General features: G+C 39.7%; 1 protein-coding gene across 2 annotated transcripts in view; it reads left to right on the forward strand.

The window, feature by feature from the left end:
* Window positions 1–20,449, forward strand: part of IMPA2 (inositol monophosphatase 2) — a 32,729-nt gene extending 12,280 nt beyond the window's left edge. The window contains exons 3-9 of one of the 2 annotated variants that reach the window (XR_012157266.2): window positions 2,192–2,296; window positions 3,592–3,637; window positions 6,258–6,366; window positions 10,130–10,238; window positions 10,426–10,577; window positions 14,428–14,625; window positions 14,815–20,449. Coding sequence is in view for 1 of the 2 variants with exons in the window: in XM_073331633.2 (XP_073187734.1) it covers window positions 2,192–2,296; window positions 3,592–3,637; window positions 6,258–6,366; window positions 10,130–10,238; window positions 10,426–10,577; window positions 14,428–14,543 (637 nt within the window). In the remaining variant the exon portion in view is untranslated. Of the gene's footprint in view, window positions 1–2,191; window positions 2,297–3,591; window positions 3,638–6,257; window positions 6,367–10,129; window positions 10,239–10,425; window positions 10,578–14,427 lie in introns of both variants that reach the window. The other variant, XM_073331633.2, reaches the window with a different exon arrangement.
* The last annotated feature ends 1,078 nt before the right edge of the window (window positions 20,450–21,527 follow it).

The following is a 21,527-nucleotide window of genomic DNA, read 5'->3' on the forward strand; positions in this document are numbered from 1 at the left end:
ATTTTTAGATTTTTTTTATTCCCCTTTTCTTAAATTATTTTGGTTCAGGTACTTCGTAGTTTAAAAAGGAAATTATAGTAGAGACAAACATTACCAGAGTTGTCACTGCAATTAGAGATATTTGTGATGTGGCAGAACGATGCAAAATAGTGGTAAAGTTTGTTAAAAACTCATTTCTATGCTGGATGCCTCAATTTTCATTTTGCTTTACTGATTCTTTAAAAATAAAGAATTTCAGTATTTTATTTCAATACTTTCATGGATTTTAATGAGCATTTTCTAGATGACAGATTTTTTTAACTTTCTTTTTCTAATGTAACAATATACATAGTGAAATGGTTTGGACTCTTCACAGAATGAGGCACTCATCATGTAGTTCTCCATTAATGACATTATTCTTACCACAAAGCAGTATCTTTCAATGCTATGTTATGCACTATGGGCTGATCCTGCTCCCATGGAAGTTAATGGGATTGTTACCATTTACTTCACTGGGTACAGGATCATACTATATGAGTCTGACCTTGCACCAGTGACGTCAACGAGACTGAGCTTTGCCATTGACTCAGATGGGCATGAGATCAGGCTCTGTTCCTGGACATTTATTTTTCCTGTGTTAAGTCCTTTTAAAATCACTGGTGCCAATAAACTTTTAGTTACAAAGGAACTTTCCTGCATTACAAAAGTTTTGACAGTAAATACTACATATAACTGGTCTTATACAGCAAATACGTTTCTTTGCCTTCCTTTTCCCCCTCACCATGCTCTCTTCTCCCTCTGTCCCTCCCTATCAAAGCCCTGAGGGTCCTTTCTCTCCTTGCCATCACTCACTCCAGTGCTCCAACCCTTTTTCTAGACCGCCCACAAGGGCCTGAACTGTAGCCACCATCTTCCCAGCCAAAGAAGACTGTCACATCAGAGATAGTCATTGTCTCTCTCTAACATTGTTTACTCTCGAGTACCATGAATCTGTTGCCTCCCTTTCTCTCCACAAGGCAGAATGCTGCTGCCATCACGCCATTCCAATCCCCAGGGAGCCCAACGGGCAAGAGTTGAACATGCCCCATGCCGGCAGCTCCTCCCATGTGGCTGTACCACCCCCAGCCCCGACCCCGTCCCTTCCACGCAGTTGTCTGCGTGACTGCCTCTCCTGTGTGGGGTCTGTACAGCCATGCCGGAGGACAGGACTGGGGGCAGTACAGCTGCACCAGAAGAGCTGCCAGCATGGGACGCTGGCTCCTGGGAGCGGCAGCCCCATGTTCTTCTCCTTTTGCTGCTGCGGGTCCCGGGAAAGCCCTGCGGTTCCACGGATACCGATTTATATCTGCAGGTATAATATAAATTTGTATATATAAATATACAATATATATATAAATTTGTATCCACTGAGAGTTCTACAAATATCTAAATGATTTTATGTGTACCCCTGGTTGTGAACCACTGATCTGGGGAATGGCAAAGATAACTAAGGCAGGTGGGACAGATGCCAGAACTGGATGTACAATTCCCAGGAAAAGGAAAACCGAAAATCTATTGAAATAAATTATGACAGGACAGAAAATCAGCAGCTCAACCTGGAATTCAATGGGCTCCTGTAAATTTTCTATTTATTTTTTTTTAATTCTGTTGAATTACTTTGAGTCTTGTGAAGAGGAAAGTTCAGCTTTGTGAACTTTTTACTTCCTGATCTACTCTGCTATTACAAATTATGGTAAGAGTTCTAAGGCTGTATTATTTCCTGGTGAATTCACCTGCAAGGAATGGAGGGTACATTTGGCAGCCTGCATTACTTCCTGCTAGAAGTGGGCCTGAGCTGCCAAATTGCAATCCAGATCTAAACTTCTGCCAAAGTTGGGGTTTCATTTCAGATCCATCTCTGCATGCGTTACGTGACTTTGAAGTATGTATCATTAACATATAGGGAGGGGGAACTAGAATGGGATATTTTTAATATACCGTAAAAAAAAATTTTCTGACCTATCTTTTTAGAACTTCTTTACAAAGTTTCTGTGAGTTGGTGGGTGGTAGCGGTGGGCTTTTTGTGCGGGGTTGTCGGTGGGTTTTTTTTGTTTGTTTTTGTGGTTTTTTTGGTAACTAAACTTTAAAGATACATGACTGTAACAATAGTCCCCAAAAGCCAAGAAGGTGGAGTTGAGTTTTCTGAGCATACTTTACTCCATGTCAAATATAGGTTTATTGGAGAAGAGTCCACTGCTGCTGGTTCAAAATGTGTCCTCACTGACAATCCTACCTGGATTATTGATCCCATTGATGGAACCTGCAATTTTGTGCACAGGTAAATTCAGTAACATGGAGAATTGTTAAAATATAGTAACTTCAGTTTCTCATAAATCCTTCTCTCCCTCCATTACTGAAATATATTTCACTGTGTTAAGTTTGCTCAATTTACACTTACCTATAGCATTATATTTATAAACTGAGGGGCTTTCCCTGAACAAGACCTGCAGGATCCATTCCAGTATCTTTTTATATCTGATATAGTATTTGATACTCCTGGGAGAATTCTGCTCCACTGCGCATGTGCAGAATTTATATCGCCCACAGATTTCTTTGCTTCCCCGCAGAAAAATGACTTTCTGATGGGGAAGCAAAGGGAAGCCACAAAAGCCGTCATACGACCCACCCCAGCAGTAAGTTTTGGGTGCCCAGGGCAGCCGGCAGAGCGGTAAATCACTGTGGGGTAGGGGGTGGGACTGGGAAAGACCCAGGCTTCTACCCTGCACCAGGCTCAGCTACTAGTCCAGGCTGGGCTGGGGAGGACAAGACTTCCACTTCCCCTGCACGGCATCTGGGGCCGGGTCAGACCTACCCCCAGATTTCTCCCCCGGCTACAGGAAGCTCTGCAAACTGTCCCCCCTCCTTCTGCGCTTCCTGCACCCATCGCTCCTCAGCTTCAGGGGGAGGGATCCCTGTACAGGGAGCTGCTCTCCCATCTGCCCAATTCCCATGCATCAAGACCCCCTCATACTCAGCCCCTCCTGCTGAGCCTTGCCCCCCACACTCAGAACCCACCCTGCTGAGCTCCACTCCCCCTGCACCTGGACCACCCTGATGAGCTATCTGCACCCGGACCCCCACCCCACCGTGCCCCAACCAGCTGCAAGACAGAAGGAAACATAACAGGTTTCATTTATTGTTGACCTCAGGTACAAAGTTTCTCCCTAATTAATTATTATCTGCAAAGTGCTCTGAGATCATTGGATGAAACATACTCTAAGTATAAATTATTATTTATTACAATAATAATATTTTGAGATCAAGTTATTTATTTACGCTAAGGGGAAAAATCACTAAAATTTCAAATATATGTTTAATATACACAGCTTATTTATGTTTTCATAAATTTATTTTTTTTACTTTTTGAAATATTAGTTTTGATTAAAAAAAAGAATTGACAAAGTACAAGGGACTGTCTTGGGTGGAAACAGAGGGAAGGTATAATGTAGATTAAGTTTTTAGTTAAGTAAAATTATAGTGCTCTCTCTGGGTTCTGTTGCTGCTGGGAGTTGCGGAATTTGCATGTTTAGAGAGATTATTCATGAATAGTACTTTCTTTCTTATTTTCCACAGGTTTCCAACAGTGGCAGTTAGCATTGGATTTGCTGTTAACCAAGAGGTATAAAATGTGTTCTGAGAGTTGGTAACCTGAGATCCAGCTACAAACCTCAGAGCCATGTGGGAACTAAAAAATTAATACAAAGGCTCTTTCCATGCTATTGAAATGTGTTTGGTCACACCACACCAAAATAACACCCTAATCCTGCAAACCTTTACTCCTGTAGGTAGTCCCATGTTAACTGGATTTATATATTATTAAAAAGGGACTACTGATGTAAGAGTTAATAAAGTCAGGCACTAAGAAGTTATGTTTAAATTGTGACTAAGCGTCTCTATATTTATCTTCTACTGTTCTCTTGTTATTATGCTGATTCCTATTGCTTTAAAGCTGTTAGCAACCTCCGTGACTCTCAGACAGTTGTTGATGTACAGTATATAGTAGGTTTCAGAGTAGCAGCCGTGTTAGTCTGTATTCGCAAAAAGAAAAGGAGGACTTGTGGCACCTTAGAGACTAACCAATTTATTTGAGCATAAGTTTTCGTGAGCTGCAGCTCACTTCATCGGATGCTCACGAAAGCTTATGCTCAAATAAATTGGTTAGTCTCTAAGGTGCCACAAGTCCTCCTTTTCTTTTTGAGTACATAGTAGGATTACTTTCTGTGATACGTGCAAAGTTATGGTTTGGATTCCCTTAATCTACCTTTGTGTGCTTTTGAGGTGCAGTAAATTTAATATTATTCCATGTACCTTCATAATAGGCTGTCCATAGAAAAACAAAGAACCTGGCCTTGGTGCTTGGGAATACTGTTCTTTTTTAAGTTTCCTAGTTCTCACCATTCATTTCGGAGATGTTTGTACAGCTACTGTAGTTTTACAGTTTGATTTATAAAATAAAAGTAGCTATTTTTAAGTAGTTATTCCCACTATTATAAAAGGTGCCTCTTGGGCCTTTGCATTTACATGCATTGACATGCCGTTAGCTCCCATTGAAGCCAACAGGAATTTTATGTGTGCAAGGAATGCAGCATCAGGCAAATTCAGCGATTTGTGTGCAAGGAATGCAGCGATTCAGGCAAATTCAGCGGCCTAATTTTCAGATGTGATGAGGACGAGCAACACCCTTTGGTTTGGACAGTACAGTACTGTATGTGTATCTAGATTGACTGCAGCTTGCCTTTAAAAACATAGCAACTGTAAAGACACGCTTTAGTGCCATTCCAAAGATTATTCCTTCCCAAATGTTTCCAAATATTGCATATAATTACAAAACAGCTTTCTTTAGTATTTATTTATTTTCTATAGCACCCACCATGCTTTAGATGCTGCTAAAACAAAAAACAATCATATTAAATTTCACCATCTATTGTAGTAAAAAAAACAGACAAAAGTAAAATAATAACTCGATAAAGGAGCCAAAATGGGCATAGGTGAACTGACCTGAATAGAAAGATCTAGCCTCAAGCCCTGAATGCTGCTAAAGAGAGATTCTTATGAATATCTTCAGACCTGGAGTTCCATACATAGGGACCCTGAACCGAGAAGAGTCTGGCTCCAGGATGAATAGCAAGGAAAACCCATTCCCTCTGAGCGATCTTTGAGGACTCTTGGGTGAGAGGTGGTCACTCAGATAGCATGGGTCACTCAAGTAGCATGGTTGCAGCAAGGGACTGGGAGTCTAGAAGATCTGAGTCCTATTACTGACTCTTCTACAAACTTCTTCTGTGACTTTGGGCAAGTCACTTAACTTCTCTATGTCTGTTTCCCTATGAGTAAAATGTAGATAATATTTTATCTCATAGTAATGGTGTGAAGATTGATTCATTAATGTATGTAAAGTGTTTTAAGATCTTCTGATGGAAGGTACTATAGTTGTGCAAAATATTAGGTACTTTGGGCCTGGATTATTAAGACTCCAATTGTGAACCCCTTATTCCCATTTGTAAGCAGGTGCTTACACAAATAGTTCAGTGTTGCCAACTCTCATAATTTTATCATGAGTCTCGTGATATTTGGTGTTTTTCTTCAAGCCCCAGCTCCTGGAGTCAGGTGATTTCACGAGAATCTCAGCGTTCATTTAAAAGATCAGTTAGCTTCTAGCCTTCATGATTGCAGAGAAAAACTCAAAGATGACTTGAGTGCACCTCAAGGGCTCAAAAGATAGAAGGCAAGTGAAATGTACTATGACATGCAAACTATGTATTTTTTTTAAAAACTGCCTGATTTGAAAGCCAATCTCATGTGTTTTGGAGGTCTGAGTCATGAATTTGAGATGCTTGAGGTTGGCAATATTAATAGCCCCAGTGAAGTCAATGGGCCTATTCATGTGAGTGACTGCTCACCAATGGGAGTAAAGTGTTCAGAATCTGGCCCTGGGCGATTTACATATTCTCAATAACTCCTTGAATTGCATTTCAGAGTAACTTTTTATTCCGTTCTAATAGTGTGCGTACGAATGAGCTGTGAATAGATGGAATTAATATCTCTCTTTCTAAACTGAATTTTATATGTTGTGTATCTAAAACGTCAGTGTAACAGTAAAATTATTTATTAGCAGTGGCATAATCTTTGGTTATATAGCTAATTAAAATAATTTTGATCTTTCTGCCATTAGTAGTTGTTTATACTTGTGATGAGTAATTTGAGTTGCATTCATTTCTTTCCTTTTCAAAATCTTAAAGCTTGAATTTGGTGTAATTTACCATTGCACTGAAGAACGATTATATACTGGTAGAAGAGGTCAAGGGGCATTTTGTAATGAAAAAAGACTTCAGGTATCAAAAGAGACAGGTTGGTCTAGATTTTTGTTAGAACTCTAAAATAAATATGTTGAATTTCAGAGTTGATACTAATCCTAAATGGAAATTATTATCCTGATTTAAAATATCTTTCCTGAATTATAACGGTGTTTTTCCTGGAAACATAAGGATGTTCCCAAATTTCTGTTTAAAATATGCAGCTTTATGTGAATTACTATTAAATGGTCCTAAAATATTTTGCAGTTTCCACACGAATTGATCAGTATTGATCCAAAACCACTCCTTTAAGATAAAGAAATAGGATTAAATTCACCACTATACTATGCCTTCTGTACACTGGTGTTACTCCTGGGATACAAAGTACAGCTGGAATGGTGAATCAGGCGCACATTATTATGGCATCTGTCATTCACTTATTTTCAGATGACTTGATGCTGCCATATACTGTATCTTGTTTGTAAACACATATGCCAGTAGTAAATGGAATTAATGGATGCATACATTATACTTATTTAAAAACAACGTGCCGTGATGTGTGTGAGAGGTCTGTTTCATCATACAATTAGTTAGAACACTTAATCCATACTGTATTGGGATTTATTACTATAAACCTAATAAAGTGATTCTGCATTTGCCTAGTTATAATAGTTAAGCTCAATCAAATGCACATAAAGACAAGAAGTTTTTTTTTAACAAATCCAATGCAGAAGATAAGACAGCATTAATTAGCAGATAGAAGCAAGCAGATGTCACAGAGCTGTATCTTTGTACCCCAGAAATGATAAAAATTACAGCAGAAAAATGGTTTGGTGCAGACTGAAATCATAGTGAATTAAAGCAATTTAATGTACAGATTAGATATGGGTCCAGACCAACCCTGGATGACCAGAACTTCCCTGATAGCTGGAAAAATTTGGATCCAGATCCAGACTTTGTATCTTGGACCAGTCTTTAGTGGGCCAGGTTTATTTATCTGGAGAAAGAGAGTACAAATGGTACACTTCTCCCCCACAAGAGCAGCTGTGCCCGAGGGAGGACATTTACCCCTGAATAGGTGTCCATAGTCATACCCAAGCCATCCTTCCAAAGGTGTTCTGCCAGGGGAGGGAAGTTTTAAAATACAGCTCATGTTCCACAAGAATCCCCTGGGCAAAGAATTTCCCAACTGCCCTACATCCTTCATAAACTGGCCCCATTCACTTTTATGTCCAAATGGTGGTGGGCCTTCAGCTGAGCAAGGGCTGTGGGAGACTTTCACCACTTTGTCCCAATTCCCTGTGGACTTTCTGCTAATGTGGGAGTCCAGAACGTAAGGGGAGGGTCAGATCCCATATTGTTTAAGATGCTTTATAATTTTTTTCTCTTTTGAGATGTACTCATTGGGGAGGTGGGGGGGAGGATTTTGAACAGGGAAGATGGAGAATATTTTTATTGATTGTTATGGTGTTTAAATGTAGCCCATTTACAGTTGTTCTTGTCCACTAAAGATTTTAACTTCAATAGAATGAACTACCTCTGGAGTACAAGATATTTTTCCTTGTGCTGGCTTCTGGGATTTGTGGCTTTTAGGCTGCTATGTTACTGCATGCTTTTGTTTCAGGAAATGTATTTTCTATAGAAAATGTTGATGTACAGTATAAAATTAGATTAGTGCTAGCTATGTTCAGCATTTAACAATTCAGAACTAAAGAGAATCACATTTTGGTGATGACAGAATTTTTAAAAGGTTATGTCACAGTAAGAAAACAGAGATGTGGTCTGGGATATCCACCACTCACGGATTTAAATAATCGTAATGAAGGAACATCCCAAAGATATAAAATTCCCTTTGTCAAACGTTGTCACAGTTTAAAGCCAGGCCTGGCCTTAAGTGTGCTGATACCATAAATGACAGGTTTTTTTGTTGGGTTTTTTTTGGTCTCCACTCTGCCCCCTTCAATAATCAAAAATGTTGGTCCGCTGTCTCTTTTCCTCCCACATTTACCCCGGTCACTGTCATCTCTCTTCTACCAACCCTCCCTATTTCTCTTCCTCTCATCAGGGTGGAGAACTTGTCTTCTGGTCAGCTGTCTCCTGTAGTTTGCATTCCTGAAGCCACCTTGTATCTTTTCACTAGATGGTCTCTTCTCTAAGTTCAATTCCACCCTATGCCTTAAGCCCCAACCCTCCTCAAAGCATTTCAGTCTTTAAATCCAATTACTAAATTAGCATAACTTTGACTAAGTATTAGGAAATGTTTGTTTATTCATCAGGAACACGTTTACAATAGTTTTCACAGTTCCATAGAATAGTTATTTTTGTTATGACCGAGGTGTACTTGGCATGAATGAATGGTGTTAATAATAATGTCTGTAGTAAGGCATGCATTCAGTATGCCATAATTGTAAACATTGAATGTATTATGCAGAAGACCAAAAGCGGATTACTTTCAACCTCCAGAAATTTCCAGTTATGGCAAAGTAATGCATGCCCTACATTGTGTCCCTATAGTTTTAAAGTAGAACTGTGCTTCTATACTTTAATGTAATGTTTTTAAAAATGGTTATGAAGTCTGTGTTTCTGCAGTTATATTTGTGATATCCTGTGACTGTTTTATTCTCATTACATGTATATTACTCAACCATTTCTAATCAGCTTGCTTGAATCCATAATGCCCTTTTACATTCGTAGGTCGCCAGTACCTGGCATGTCAATTTAATTACAAGATGTCTCAGGCCACATTAATTTGTCTAGGAAATACCACTCGGTAGCACCACACAGCATTTGGTCCACTATCCCTACTTAATGACAGGTTTCAGAGTCGCAGCCGTGTTAGTCTGTATTCGCAAAAAGAAAAGGAGTACTAGTGGCACCTTAGAGACTAACCAATTTATTTGAGCATAAGCTTTCGTGAGCTACAGCTCACTTCATTGGATGCATTCAGTGGAAAATACAGTGGGGAGATTTATATACACAGAGAACATGAAACAATGGGTAAATCATTTGGAAGGAATACTGCATATACTTCTTAAAATAATACATATGTTGTTGGCCTGAATGTGACCTCACCTGATCTAATACCCATTGAACTCAATGTGAATCTTTCCTTTGGCTTTAAGAGTCCTTGGCTTTGATTAGGCCCCTATACTGCTGTAAATCAGAAGTTATTGAATTAAACACAATACAAAAGGAAAAACTAGTGCTGCAAAAATTAATTCAGAATTAGACCTATTGACTTTTTTTATATAGAATAACTGGTAAATATATTGATACTTGCACATTTGTGACTTTTGTAGTCTTTCCAATGTCCCAATGTAAAAGGGGGTAGTTATTGCAAGATAAATGGAGTTTGGTGGATATATTTAATTGATCTTTACTTATCATACACTTACCTCTGTCTAATTAAAATGAATGGTCTTATCCAAGAGATCAAAGTTCCCTGTTCAGGAAGCATTCTGCTTTAAAATACAATTAATTTACAGTGGAATGCATAGATCTTATGTCAATTACTTTTAGCTGACTGCTAAAAGTTTGTGAGATCACCAAAGGCTGACTGGTCAATGAAGGAAAAATTCCATGGGAACAAAGGAAACACATAGAAACTGCAGTTTTGTTCTTATTCTTCCTTCCCTTCTTTTACCAAACAAGTATTTTTAGATAACCAAACTGTGTGAGCAGTTCAGTCTTGTTACAGTCATTTAGACAAAAGCAGTTTCTCTTCCTGAGAAAGAATATGAAAAGAAGAACATAATGTGGAGAAATTGCCAAAACCTACTTTGAAAGGCTGTTAATAGAAACAACTGTCTACATTGCAGATAAGTCGAAGGCCTTGATCTTAACAGAAATTGGTCCAAAACGTGACCCTGAGACTTTGAAATTGTTCCTCGGTAACATGGAGAGCTTACTCAAAGCCCAAGTACATGGGTAAGGTTTTTAAGAAAAAAATTTATTATGTTAAAAATCATAAACATTCTCAACTTTCTAAAATTCCAAGCAGAATGTTATTCTACTTAAATCAAATGTGATGCATATTGTACCCTGTTAATAAATACCTGGGTTGAAATAAAAGCAGTTTTCCCCCTTTCATTCTTTTATACCTCTCTACTTCTAGGATCCGTGTAATTGGAAGTGCTACCTTGGCTCTGTGCCATCTAGCATCTGGTGCTGCAGATGCATATTACCAGTTTGGTTTACATTGCTGGGACTTGGCAGCAGCTACTGTCATTATTAGAGAGGCAGGTGGAATTGTGATAGATACTTCAGGTGAGTAAAGTATGCTGTTTTGGAGCAGGGACTGTGTCTTCATGTTTGGAAAGCACATAATAGGCACTACTACAATCTAAATAATTGTCACACTCAGTTTTTTTTCAATCACCTTTCATAGCCTCTGAGGGGTGAGGCAGATAAATGTTCAGATGGTTAGCCTTTCTAGTTTGGGCTGTAGTCTTCTTTTTTACTTCCCCATCTCTGTCTAATCTATCTGTGTACTTACACGGTCCTCATTTCAATGCTATCTGAATATCTCCCTTGAAACAGAAATAATTATAATCTCTCTCTTTCTTCCCCATTGGTAGGAGAAAAGGCTTGATTTGTATATGGGTTTTGTGTGTGTATGTGAGAAGAAGAGAAAAGGTTTTGTGTGTGTATGTGAGAAGAAACTGAGGGAAAACTAAGATGAATAATTGGGTTTTGCATTTAGTTCTGAAAGTGGAGGATCAGTACAGTCAAGTCTGGATCTGATAGGATGCGGTATGATTTTCTGGCCAGCTGGAGATAGAGGGTGGTGGGTTTTCCATCAGCACTTTAAGAGCTGCGAGGCTGAGGACCAACATAAAAACAAGAGTAGATGTTCTTGAGTGGGGGTGTTATAGAGAAGACTAGTTCTATAGAGCAGTTCTGTCTTCCTACCAGCATCACTGAAGCCTTTCCTGGGTTCAGTTTTTGCTATCTGATCTTCATCCAGAAGGTAATTTCAGTTAGATTTTCAGAAAGCTGATAGATAGTGATCTTTATGCTTGGTGTAAAGGAACAATGGAGTTGGGTGTTGCCTACATTTCAGTCTATGTTATCTTGCCAATGCTCCCAATGTTTACTCATAGATGCTGAATAATATGGGAGTGGAACTGAGTTTGCGTTTATAGCTGAGAGATTAGGACAGGAGTGGGCAAACTTTTTGGCCCAAGGGCCACATCAGGGTGCGAAATTGTATGGAGGGCCAGGTAGGGAAGGCTGTGCCTCCCCAAACAGCCTGGCCCCCTCCCACTTCCCCGCTCCCTGACTGCCCCCTCAGAATCCCCAACCCATCCAACGCTCCCTGCTCCCTGTCCCCTGACTGCCCTAACCCCTATCCACACCCCTACCCCCTGCCAGGCCCCCCTGGGATTCCCACGCCTATCCAACCTTCCCTGTCCCCTGACCAAGCCCCCCAAGAACCTCCACCCCATCCAACTTCCCCCTGTCTCCTCACTGCCCCCCAGGACTCCCTGCCCCTTATCCAACCCCCTGCCCCCTTACCATGCAGCTCAGAGCAGCAGGATCTCGTAGCCCTGCCACCTGGCTGGAGCCAGCTGCACTGCCCACATGGCGGTGTGGCTAAAGGGGAGGGGGAACAGTAGGGGAGGGGCTGGGGACTAGCCTCTCTGACCAGGAGCTCAAGGGCCGGGCAGGATGGTCCCGGGGGCCAGATGTAGTTTGCCCACCTCTGGATTAGGCGGTAGAGGAACAGTTACCCATAGTGATCCTCTGGCTTTGTTCTGAGAGGAGGGATCTAAGCCAATTCAAAGCATTTCTGTTCATTCCTTTAGCTCCTAGAGGCAAGACAGGTATATTTATCAGTAGTATCAAATGCCTCAGACAAGCCCAGTAAAATGGGCATGGACCGGAGAAGGTAATCCACCTGAGCAACACATGCTGTCTCAGTATTATACTCCCTGCCCTCACACCTCACTTAGAGGGATCCATGATTCTGAGAGATAACAAGTGGAGTTGGAGATGCCTTTTTGCCAGCTCTCTCATAGTCTGCTTGGAAAAGGAAGCTTAGATGCTGAACAGTAGCCTCCAAGTTCTCTGGAATTGCATGATAGTTTTTAAATTCTGGTTGGACTATTGCATGTTTGGGAGTGGATGGTAGAGTCCCCTCAAAAGGAGATATTAACAGCCTGTTGCCAGGGTTTCTTCCCGGCGTTCTCTTTTCTTTACCATCCAGGAATGGCAGGGGAAAGAGTCACAAGGAGGTGAGGGGCGCGGCCCTGATTGTGACTGTGTCAGTCTACTATAATTACTACTGGCATGAAGAGGCAGAATTCTTGGGAAGAGGACTCTGTTTCTAGTCCTGTTCTTACCTTCTTGTTCTTGATGGCCTCTGAGGGTATTCTGCACAACTGTGATCTAATTCCGTGCAGTGGGAGGTGCTGTGTTCTGGAATTGGGTGGAGACCTATGGGTATATGTAGAGATTCACAATCTAGAAAAAATTCTGCAAGGTGTGACTTTGCTATCTCTGTGGTAGAGGAGAGCAGAGGTAAACTCTTTGCCTCCCTTAAAGAAGGCTGGGTTTACAGAAAAACTTTGCTCCTTAGTCTCCCTGTGTTTTCTGCCACCAACACCAAGTTTTCTTCCTTCCTGCATTTTCTGCCATAGGTTGCCTGAGAACCTTGGCAATCTGTGTGGGCAGTGGGATGAGAGGGGCCCTTTGGTGCTAGAGTGTCTATAACAGTACTCCGTGAGAGATTGTAGTGCCTCACTGATTCTTCTATCCCTTTGTCTCTTGGCTGCATAGTTTTCTATGAGTAAATTTTGGAGTTTGGCTCCGTCCAAGGTTATTCTGGGGTGGACCATGGTGGTGCTTCTACTTGCTTTGCACTGGGGAGAGCTTTAATTTCCTCTGCTGCTGTTACAATTACAGTGCCTGGTAAGCAATAGGTTAAGATAAGCTGTCTGATCCAAAGGCACTAGCAATGCAACTTCAATAAGTCAGTCATTAGAGAGACATTCTAATAGAAATTCAGCTAACAAACTCATTTCCTATATCAGAATATTGCTTCCATGGACATTCCCCTCCTTCCTCCCACACAGTGGAAGTAGGAGTCCTCCGATGGTTCTTCCCATTCCGTTGTCCTTTCCAGGAGTACAGGTTTCCCGCAATTTTGAGTGACTTTTTTTGAACGTTGTCCCTTGGTAGCTATTTATGGGCTGCTTTTATAGCCTCAATATCTTTGTATTCTTTTCTCTTTCCCTCCCAGCCCCATACAGGTCCTTCGCTTATAGTGATAATCCAGTGAAACATCTCAGGTCTGGCCCACTCGGCCCTGGGCTCTGGCTGGCTAGTTTCATCACAGTTTTGCATTTCCAGTCTAGGGCTTTCCCGGGTCAGAGATGCTGAGAATGAATGTCTGTGTCTTTGAGTAAGCCCTTTAAAGTGTCACATTTGAAGTACACAGCTGGCCCAGCAGAGATTATGGTGAGACTCCTAAACAGATTTCAGCAAGGATGGAGGCTTCTTGGAAAGAAAGGGCTGTCAGGGAGAGACGAATGTGCTCATCTGAATATTTATATTTGTAGAGCACTTTGAAGATGTAACGACCCAGAATGTTAAGGATTATTATTTTATTCATTTCTGGAGCTCACATCCCCCAAGTAGAGTGTTCTTTAGTAGTCAAGCCCAGTGATGATCAAAGTGTGCATGACTGTGGAAAGACTTGATGTGTTAAAGAACAGTTTCCAGTGGTAGGGTATGTTTAACCCTTAAAATGGGTTATGTTTGTTCCTATTTTATTCCTTACTACCCCTAGTTTTGCAAACAAAACATCTGATGTTTTGTTTAAGAGAGTAAAATGGAATATATTGTGTTTATTTTTGTGTACTGAACGAATGAAAACATTCATTGCTTTTTCTGTGTACTTTGGTGTTTGATAAGTCTATGGTTTCTACAACACTTTGCTTTGCGAGACATCTCTGAATTTGAATGCCTCAACAGGGTATTTCCTCCCCTAAATGTGGCTTTGACGTTGTTTCAGTATTTTTGAATCTCTCTGTCTACAACAAGGATATAATATAATATGCCACACATCACTTCTGTATCTAAACATGGTTCTTCTTTATCCTCTTGTTCTTAGGGGGACCTCTAGATCTCATGTCATGCCGAGTGATTGCTGCTGGCACTAAAGAGATGGCCATGTTCTTAGCTCAGGAAATACAGACTATTCACTACAGACGGGATGATGAGAACTGACGGACATTAAATACTTTTACAAGTAACATGGAGTTTGTCCTTCTAAACTACTTAACTTCTTCCAAGATGGGTGTCTTAGAGGGTACATGATTTTAACAGCATGTTTTCTGTGCAGGTCTTCTGTGTCAAATGTTTTAAACAATTTTATTACAAGGTGGCTTCCCAACATTGTAGGGCGGGAGGAGGGAGATTTTTAAAACCTCTAAGATTTGTGGCTTCTTTTTAATATGCATCTATTTCAGCAGTACCTTTTATATATGATCACCTGTAGCGCTTGTTGCCAGATTCGAAGTTTCACATCTGTTCAGGCTGAAACGGAGTCTTTTGGAACATATTCAACTAAAAAGAAAACTTTATTTTTACAAAACACAGATCTCAGGTAAATGAGCTTTAGGATTGTAGTAGATGATAAGTAGTTAAAATGTGTGCCTACCGTACCCATATTCAACAGTACTTGAGAATGCAATAAAAAGTGTTATTACTCCATTTCTGTTTTCTAACTATATCATGACCATATATATGTATATTTTGGATGTTTACAGTGATTTACAAAGTGTACAGAAGGAGGTGATTTTAGGTATTTGTTTCAAGGAAGAGTATATATTCACTTTATGAATGCAGTGGGAGTTACCTACATGGTTAATAACAGAGCTGCTAAAAAAAAATGGGAAATATTTCATGATTTTTTTTTCAAATTGTCCAACCAACTCTAGCTTATAGAGAATGTTAACCAATTGGGGCCAAATCTTACAGTCCTTACTGAACCCTTACTGAGAGCTCAAACCTGCAAACATTTACTATCATGGAGTAGCTGTGACTAGTGGGCAGAGTGCTTACTACCATGAGTATTGAAGTCTATGGGGACTATTCACAATGGTAAATACTATACATGGTAGTTAGTTCTGGAGAATAGGGCCCAATGTCAAGGAACTATTGACTTCAGTGGAAGTTTTGCCCAAGAAGAAACTGCAGGATTTGGTGTTAAGGGGTAAATTGTAAAAATTGCCACCTTAGTTGTGCTTGCAAAAGGCTAATTATAAACGTAAAGTATTCATTTTGCACGTACAATTGTAGTCATCTTCAGAATATCTGGAAACCTTGTAAAGTAAATGACTAAATCTAAAAGAACAAAAATTCTGTGCAACTCTAGTTTTGTGTTTGGCACTTTTTTTAAAATCAAGTTCATTTTTTCGCCTTCCTCTGTAGCATGGGGCACGGGTCACTTGCTGGAGGATTCTCTGCTCCTTGAAGTCTTTAAACCACGATTTGAGGACTTCAATAGCACAGACATAGGTGAGACTTTTCTGCAGGAGTGGTGGGTAAAATTCTGTGGCCTGCGTTGTGCAGGGGGTCAGACTGGATGATCATAATGGTCTCTTCTGACCTAAATATCTATGAATCTATTATACTTACTATTTTTTTAAAAGAAATCATATCATCTGACACTACTGAACTTCTTAAATGTTAGTGTCCAGAAAAGAATCTGAGATTAAACATGGGGACTTACCTCTAGTTTTTCTATTGATGTTACGAATTCAAATCTACAATTATTTTTGAATAATACAAAGAAACAAAAAGGCCCACAAAATACACATAGGTCTAAATTTTCAAAATCTGTTCCTAAATTGCACATGCAGACTATGTAAATGTGCACGTAAACTGCGATGAGAAACTGGAAATTGAGTGTACAGTTATCCATTTTGCATGCACATCTAAAGAACACATTGTTAAAAATATTAGCCATTGTACGTGCCTTTTTATTTTCTTCTGTGAAAAATGTTTTTCATTACGAGTATAACTTGTATACTGTATTTTTTAAAATGAGAAATGCAACATTCTGGCTGTGGAGAGAATGGCTAAAATATAGGGCCCTGATTTAGCAAAGCATTTAAGCACATGCTTAAGTCTCATTGGCCCTGATTCTCCTCTCCATCAAAGCACACCTCAGACGCAGAGGACAATGACAGATTCAGGAAGCTGGCTGTAATTCCCTGATCTCCGGCCACTTAGCCAGGGCAGAAGACAGAGTAGGCCCCCTGCTGCTCTAGCTTCTGCCACTGATTGATGTAAGCTCTGTAAATGAGCTTACACCTGCAGGGAATCAGAGGTAGTGGAGTTCAACAAGCTTCCTTCTTTTCCTTATGCCAGAGAGAGAGCTGGTTTAAGAGGTGTCTATACCACCTCTACCAGCTTTACATCAGTAGAGATTCCTTGTACACAGGAAGACTCTCTGGCTGGTTTAAATTCACTCTGCACCACTTACATGATGCACTTAATGGATGAAAGAATCCTGTCCACTGATTTTCATGGCATTTGAGCACACTTAAGTGCTTTGCTGAATTGGGGCCTCAGTGAGGTGGGAAGGGGAATGTCCAGAAATCCAGTCTCAGATTCACCTGTTACTGTCTTGGATAAAACATTATTTTTTAAAAATAAATAGAGAGCTTGTTCTGAGAGTTGATGAGCGCCTCAGACTCCTACTGATGTTAGTGGAGTCGCAGCTGATCAGTAGCTTAAGGAGAAGGCCCAGAGTTTGCAGTGCCATTGGCCACAGTGATTCCCACATTTTACTTAGAATTATTAATTAGCTGACAGTTCTTAGAGGTAAATCCTGTCCTCGATTTTGACTTTCCCTTCCATCTTTCCTTGCTTGCTAGCTAAAGCTCTCTTTTGTAGGCATATTCCTTACTGTAGACTTTCCATTCTAAGGTTTAAATTAATACCGTGTGTATAGCATGGGAGCCAAATCTGTACGTGTTTAATTAGGGCTCTTTTTTTCCTTCAATAAAATAAGGTTGATAGCTACTCTTTAACCAGCAGTTATAAAATTAGTATTTTTAAAACAATGAAGATGTGAAAGGTTACAATCCATTTCACATGCTTTGGATTGTTTTTACAACACGTTTCAGGCGTTAGATTATTTTGGAGGCCAGTTTCTGAAACCAGAGGCAATATTTAAATATGAACAAAGATGATAAGTTATAAATGTTGAGAACAAGTGTTTCCTATCCTGAATGTCATAACCTGTGCTGGCATTTTTTCCATGTTCGTATCCCAGTGAATGTTGGTGGAGATTTCAGAAGAGAGTAAGGAGAAGCCATGGGCATCTCTGATACACCAAAGGATATTTTTTTGTGGTGTCATACTCTTGTGTCCCTAGGATATTCAGGATGAAAAATAGTTTGTTTTACAAGCAAATAATCTAATCATTTTAATTACAGGACAGTCATTTGTAAATGTATTTAAGAATGTACTTTTAGGGGTTGAAGATGCTTTTTTCATTTCCACCCAGAAAATTTATATAAATGTATTCATCTTTTTTTTTGCGTTATCAGAATGTGGCTGCAATTGGATCTATGCAGGCAGATTCTGCACCTTTGCAGAGCCTTATTGAAATCATGGGTTTGCCTGCATGAATCAGGCCTACGTGTTTTTCCAGCTGTTGGAAAAAAATTCAAAAATGCTTGTTTTGTGCTTGGATAACTCAAAAACAACTGTTTTAAATCTCTAGGCTTTATAGTATTTAATCTGAAATGAAAACTAGTGCCTTTGCCATATAAAAATAATGTGGTTTTGAAAAAAACAAAATCATGGGCATTTTAATACAGTATATGGCATGTGCATAGAACACTCAGTTCTATTTGTAGAAACATAAAGGAAGCTAGTATGTGTCAAACGTCTGTAGTTATGAATATCTTAGACCACGTGTGTGTAACTGGGTGACTAGATCTTTATTTACACTGCAAGTGTGTATATGCTCTGAATAGATGATATCTTTTATTCAAGGGAGTGCTGCTCAGCATCCTATTCCTTTACTTTTCAGTCTGTCACCTGCACAATGGTTTAGAACATTTTAAATCTACTGTTTTGGTATAATAATCTGAAATAATAATGTACAATTCATGTATAAGTGCATTCTGGTCGTGAACAAACAAACTACGGGAATAACAGTAAACTGCAGATAAAGTAAAGTCTTCCATTACATGATCACACAGCATAGGCAAATGTGATATACTGTTCACCAAATACTAAGTAACATAGAAAGGAACTCCATCTTTTTCTATAACATTTAGCACATATAGCAATAGCACTATGTATCTCTGACATGTGGCATACTAATGTACAGCTTTTACACATCCCCAGGTTTTGATCTGTAACGTGTTACAGACACCACAGTTTGCATGCACTGGTAATGTCAAGACTCTAATACGCTACACCCTATTGAATTGGTTACATATTTAAAATTTTCCTTGAAATTGCCATTGTCCTTATAAGGAGGTGGGGCAGAAAAGCCAATAAATGCTCAAGTTTTCAATAACATATCCCTTAAAATCATCCCATCCCAGGCCACTGCAGTCAAGGAATTGCACCTGTTTACAACAGAGCATTTTTAGCCCTAGAAATACTACTGAGGTAAAACATTCATGGTGCTGCAGAGGGAGTGTCTCTTATCGCTGAACAATTACTTCAGATTTAGAGTGTGCAGTGCCCAGTTTACTCCAAAAGGAATACTGTCCACTTCTTAGGAGAGGCCACTGACAGTTGATAAGATCAAGATCATCATTAATGGAAACATATATCAGCAGCTGTTACAAAAATATTGTTCACTTATTTTCCTGCACTCTGTCAGTGCTGTGTATAACACTTAATGGGATAATGAGAAAAGGAGTACTTGTGGCACCTTAGAGACTAACCAATTTATTAGAACATAAGCTTTCGTGAGCTACAGCTCACTTCCTCAGATCCAGTTAGGAACTCTCAGTTTGAAATTATTTTAAATGTTTTTGTAACAATCTATTTTTCAATGAGAAAAGGATTATAATCTGCATTAAACATACGGTAGACAGAAATTGAGAGAGAGAGTCTATTTCTCTGCTTTATGAACTCTACGTGCAAAAACATGGAAATTTAGACATACACAAGGTTAAGTGGTTGTGGGTTTGGTGTGGGTTGTTTGTTTGTGAATGGCTTTGCTGGCAGCCAAATATCTTAGAAAAATTCAAAGAAGGATTAGTTATTGGAAAGAAGAGAGCACATTCAGACACACAGGCTAGGATAAAAATGTGTAAGGGCTGTAGACAGAGCCTCATGCTTCAAGGTACAAGATGATTACCATCCTGAATGCTAAAATTGTCAGGATTAAAAAGAAAATAGTATTGAACTGCACAGAGTGAATTTAGGGGGAAGAGTTTACACTTTCTTCCTCTAAAACTTCAAGTATTGACCTCCATCATAGACAAGATATCACAGTATCTGGACCACTGGTGTGTTCTTATTTGAGTGAGGAAAACATTGAATTGTGAAACCCTCTCTGAGTAACACTTGAGCCCTGGTGCTTCCAACAGACAAAAGCTGTAAGAGTACCATTGTCTCTCCTAAATAATCAAAGGTGTTAATAAACCCCTAATCACGGAGGGTAAAATTTTCAAAAGTGCCTTAATGACTCTGGAGTCTAAGTCCCATTGACTTTGAATAGGACTTAGGCACCTAATTGATGTAGGCACTTCTGAATAATAATTGTAATAATTGTACATTATTATTTCAGATTATTATACCAAGGCACAGCTACAGACTAGGGACCGAATGGCTAGGCAGCAGTTCTGCAGAAAAGGACCTAGGGGTGACAGTGGACGAGAAGCTGGATATGAGTCAGCAGTGTGCCCTTGTTGCCAAGAAGGCCAATGGCATTTTGGGATGTATAAGTAGGGGCATAGCGAGCAGATCGAGGGACGTGATCGTTCCCCTCTATTCGACATTGGTGAGGCCTCATCTGGAGTACTGTGTCCAGTTTTGGGCCCCACACTACAAGAAGGATGTGGATAAATTGGAGAGAGTCCAGCGAAGGGCAACAAAAATGATTAGGGGTCTGGAACACATGAGTTATGAGGAGAGGCTGAGGGAGCTGGGATTGTTTAGCCTGCAGAAGAGAAGAATGAGGGGGGATTTGATAGCTGCTTTCAACTACCTGAAAGGGGGTTCCAAAGAGGATGGCTCTAGACTGTTCTCAATGGTAGCAGATGACAGAACGAGGAGTAATGGTCTCAAGTTGCAGTGGGGGAGGTTTAGATTGGATATTAGGAAAAACTTTTTCACTAAGAGGGTGGTGAAACACTGGAATGCGTTACCTAGGGAGGTGATGGAATCTCCTTCCTTAGAAGTTTTTAAGGTCAGGCTTGACAAAGCCCTGGCTGGGATGATTCAACTGGGAATTGGTCCTGCTTCGAGCAGGGGGTTGGACTAGATGACCTTCTGGGGTCCCTTCCAATCCTGATATTCTATATTCTATGAACATTTTACCCTGAATGTTTACCTAGCTCTTGTTTGTTTAACACAAAAAAGTACATTAGAAAATGAGCAAGGTTTGACAGAGAATAAAACACAGCATAATTTCAAGGATCGATTCTTGTAATAAGCACTGACCCAAAGATCTAAAGAAATCTGTTTAGCTCATACATCAACATATTTTACTATTACAGAATTCAGGACACATCAGTTATCCTCTGATAGTAAAAAGGTATGGAGGAGGGGAAGTAATCAATATTGTGTATTGGCCTCTAGCCCTCCATCTCTATAATTTCCAACAATGTGGTGGTATATTAGTTCTGTGCTTCTTAATCTTGTATGCTTTTAAAATAATATTAAAGATTTAAGATAAGTATATCCCTGTTCTGCCCATCATTTAGCCATTGATAATGCTAATATATTCCTTACTGCCTGAAATACCGACACTGCTCTGGCATGTCAGAAATCCCATTTCTGGAACTCTGCATCTCCTTGAATTACTTCCTGAAGTCAGGGTACTTGGAAGAGTTTAAAATAATCTTTCAAAGAACTAAAATGTAATCAGAAGATCCTGTGCCCCTTTTAACTTTTAAGCAATGTATGAGACCAAGTCTCAGCATAACAGGTTCTGAAGAGGTACCATCCATCTCTGTCAAATGTAACAAAATGTATCTTGGATATATCCCTTTCTTTTTTCCACAT

This window comes from Lepidochelys kempii, chromosome 2 (assembly GCF_965140285.1).
Source record: "Lepidochelys kempii isolate rLepKem1 chromosome 2, rLepKem1.hap1, whole genome shotgun sequence".
Taxonomy (NCBI): Eukaryota; Metazoa; Chordata; order Testudines; family Cheloniidae; genus Lepidochelys; species Lepidochelys kempii.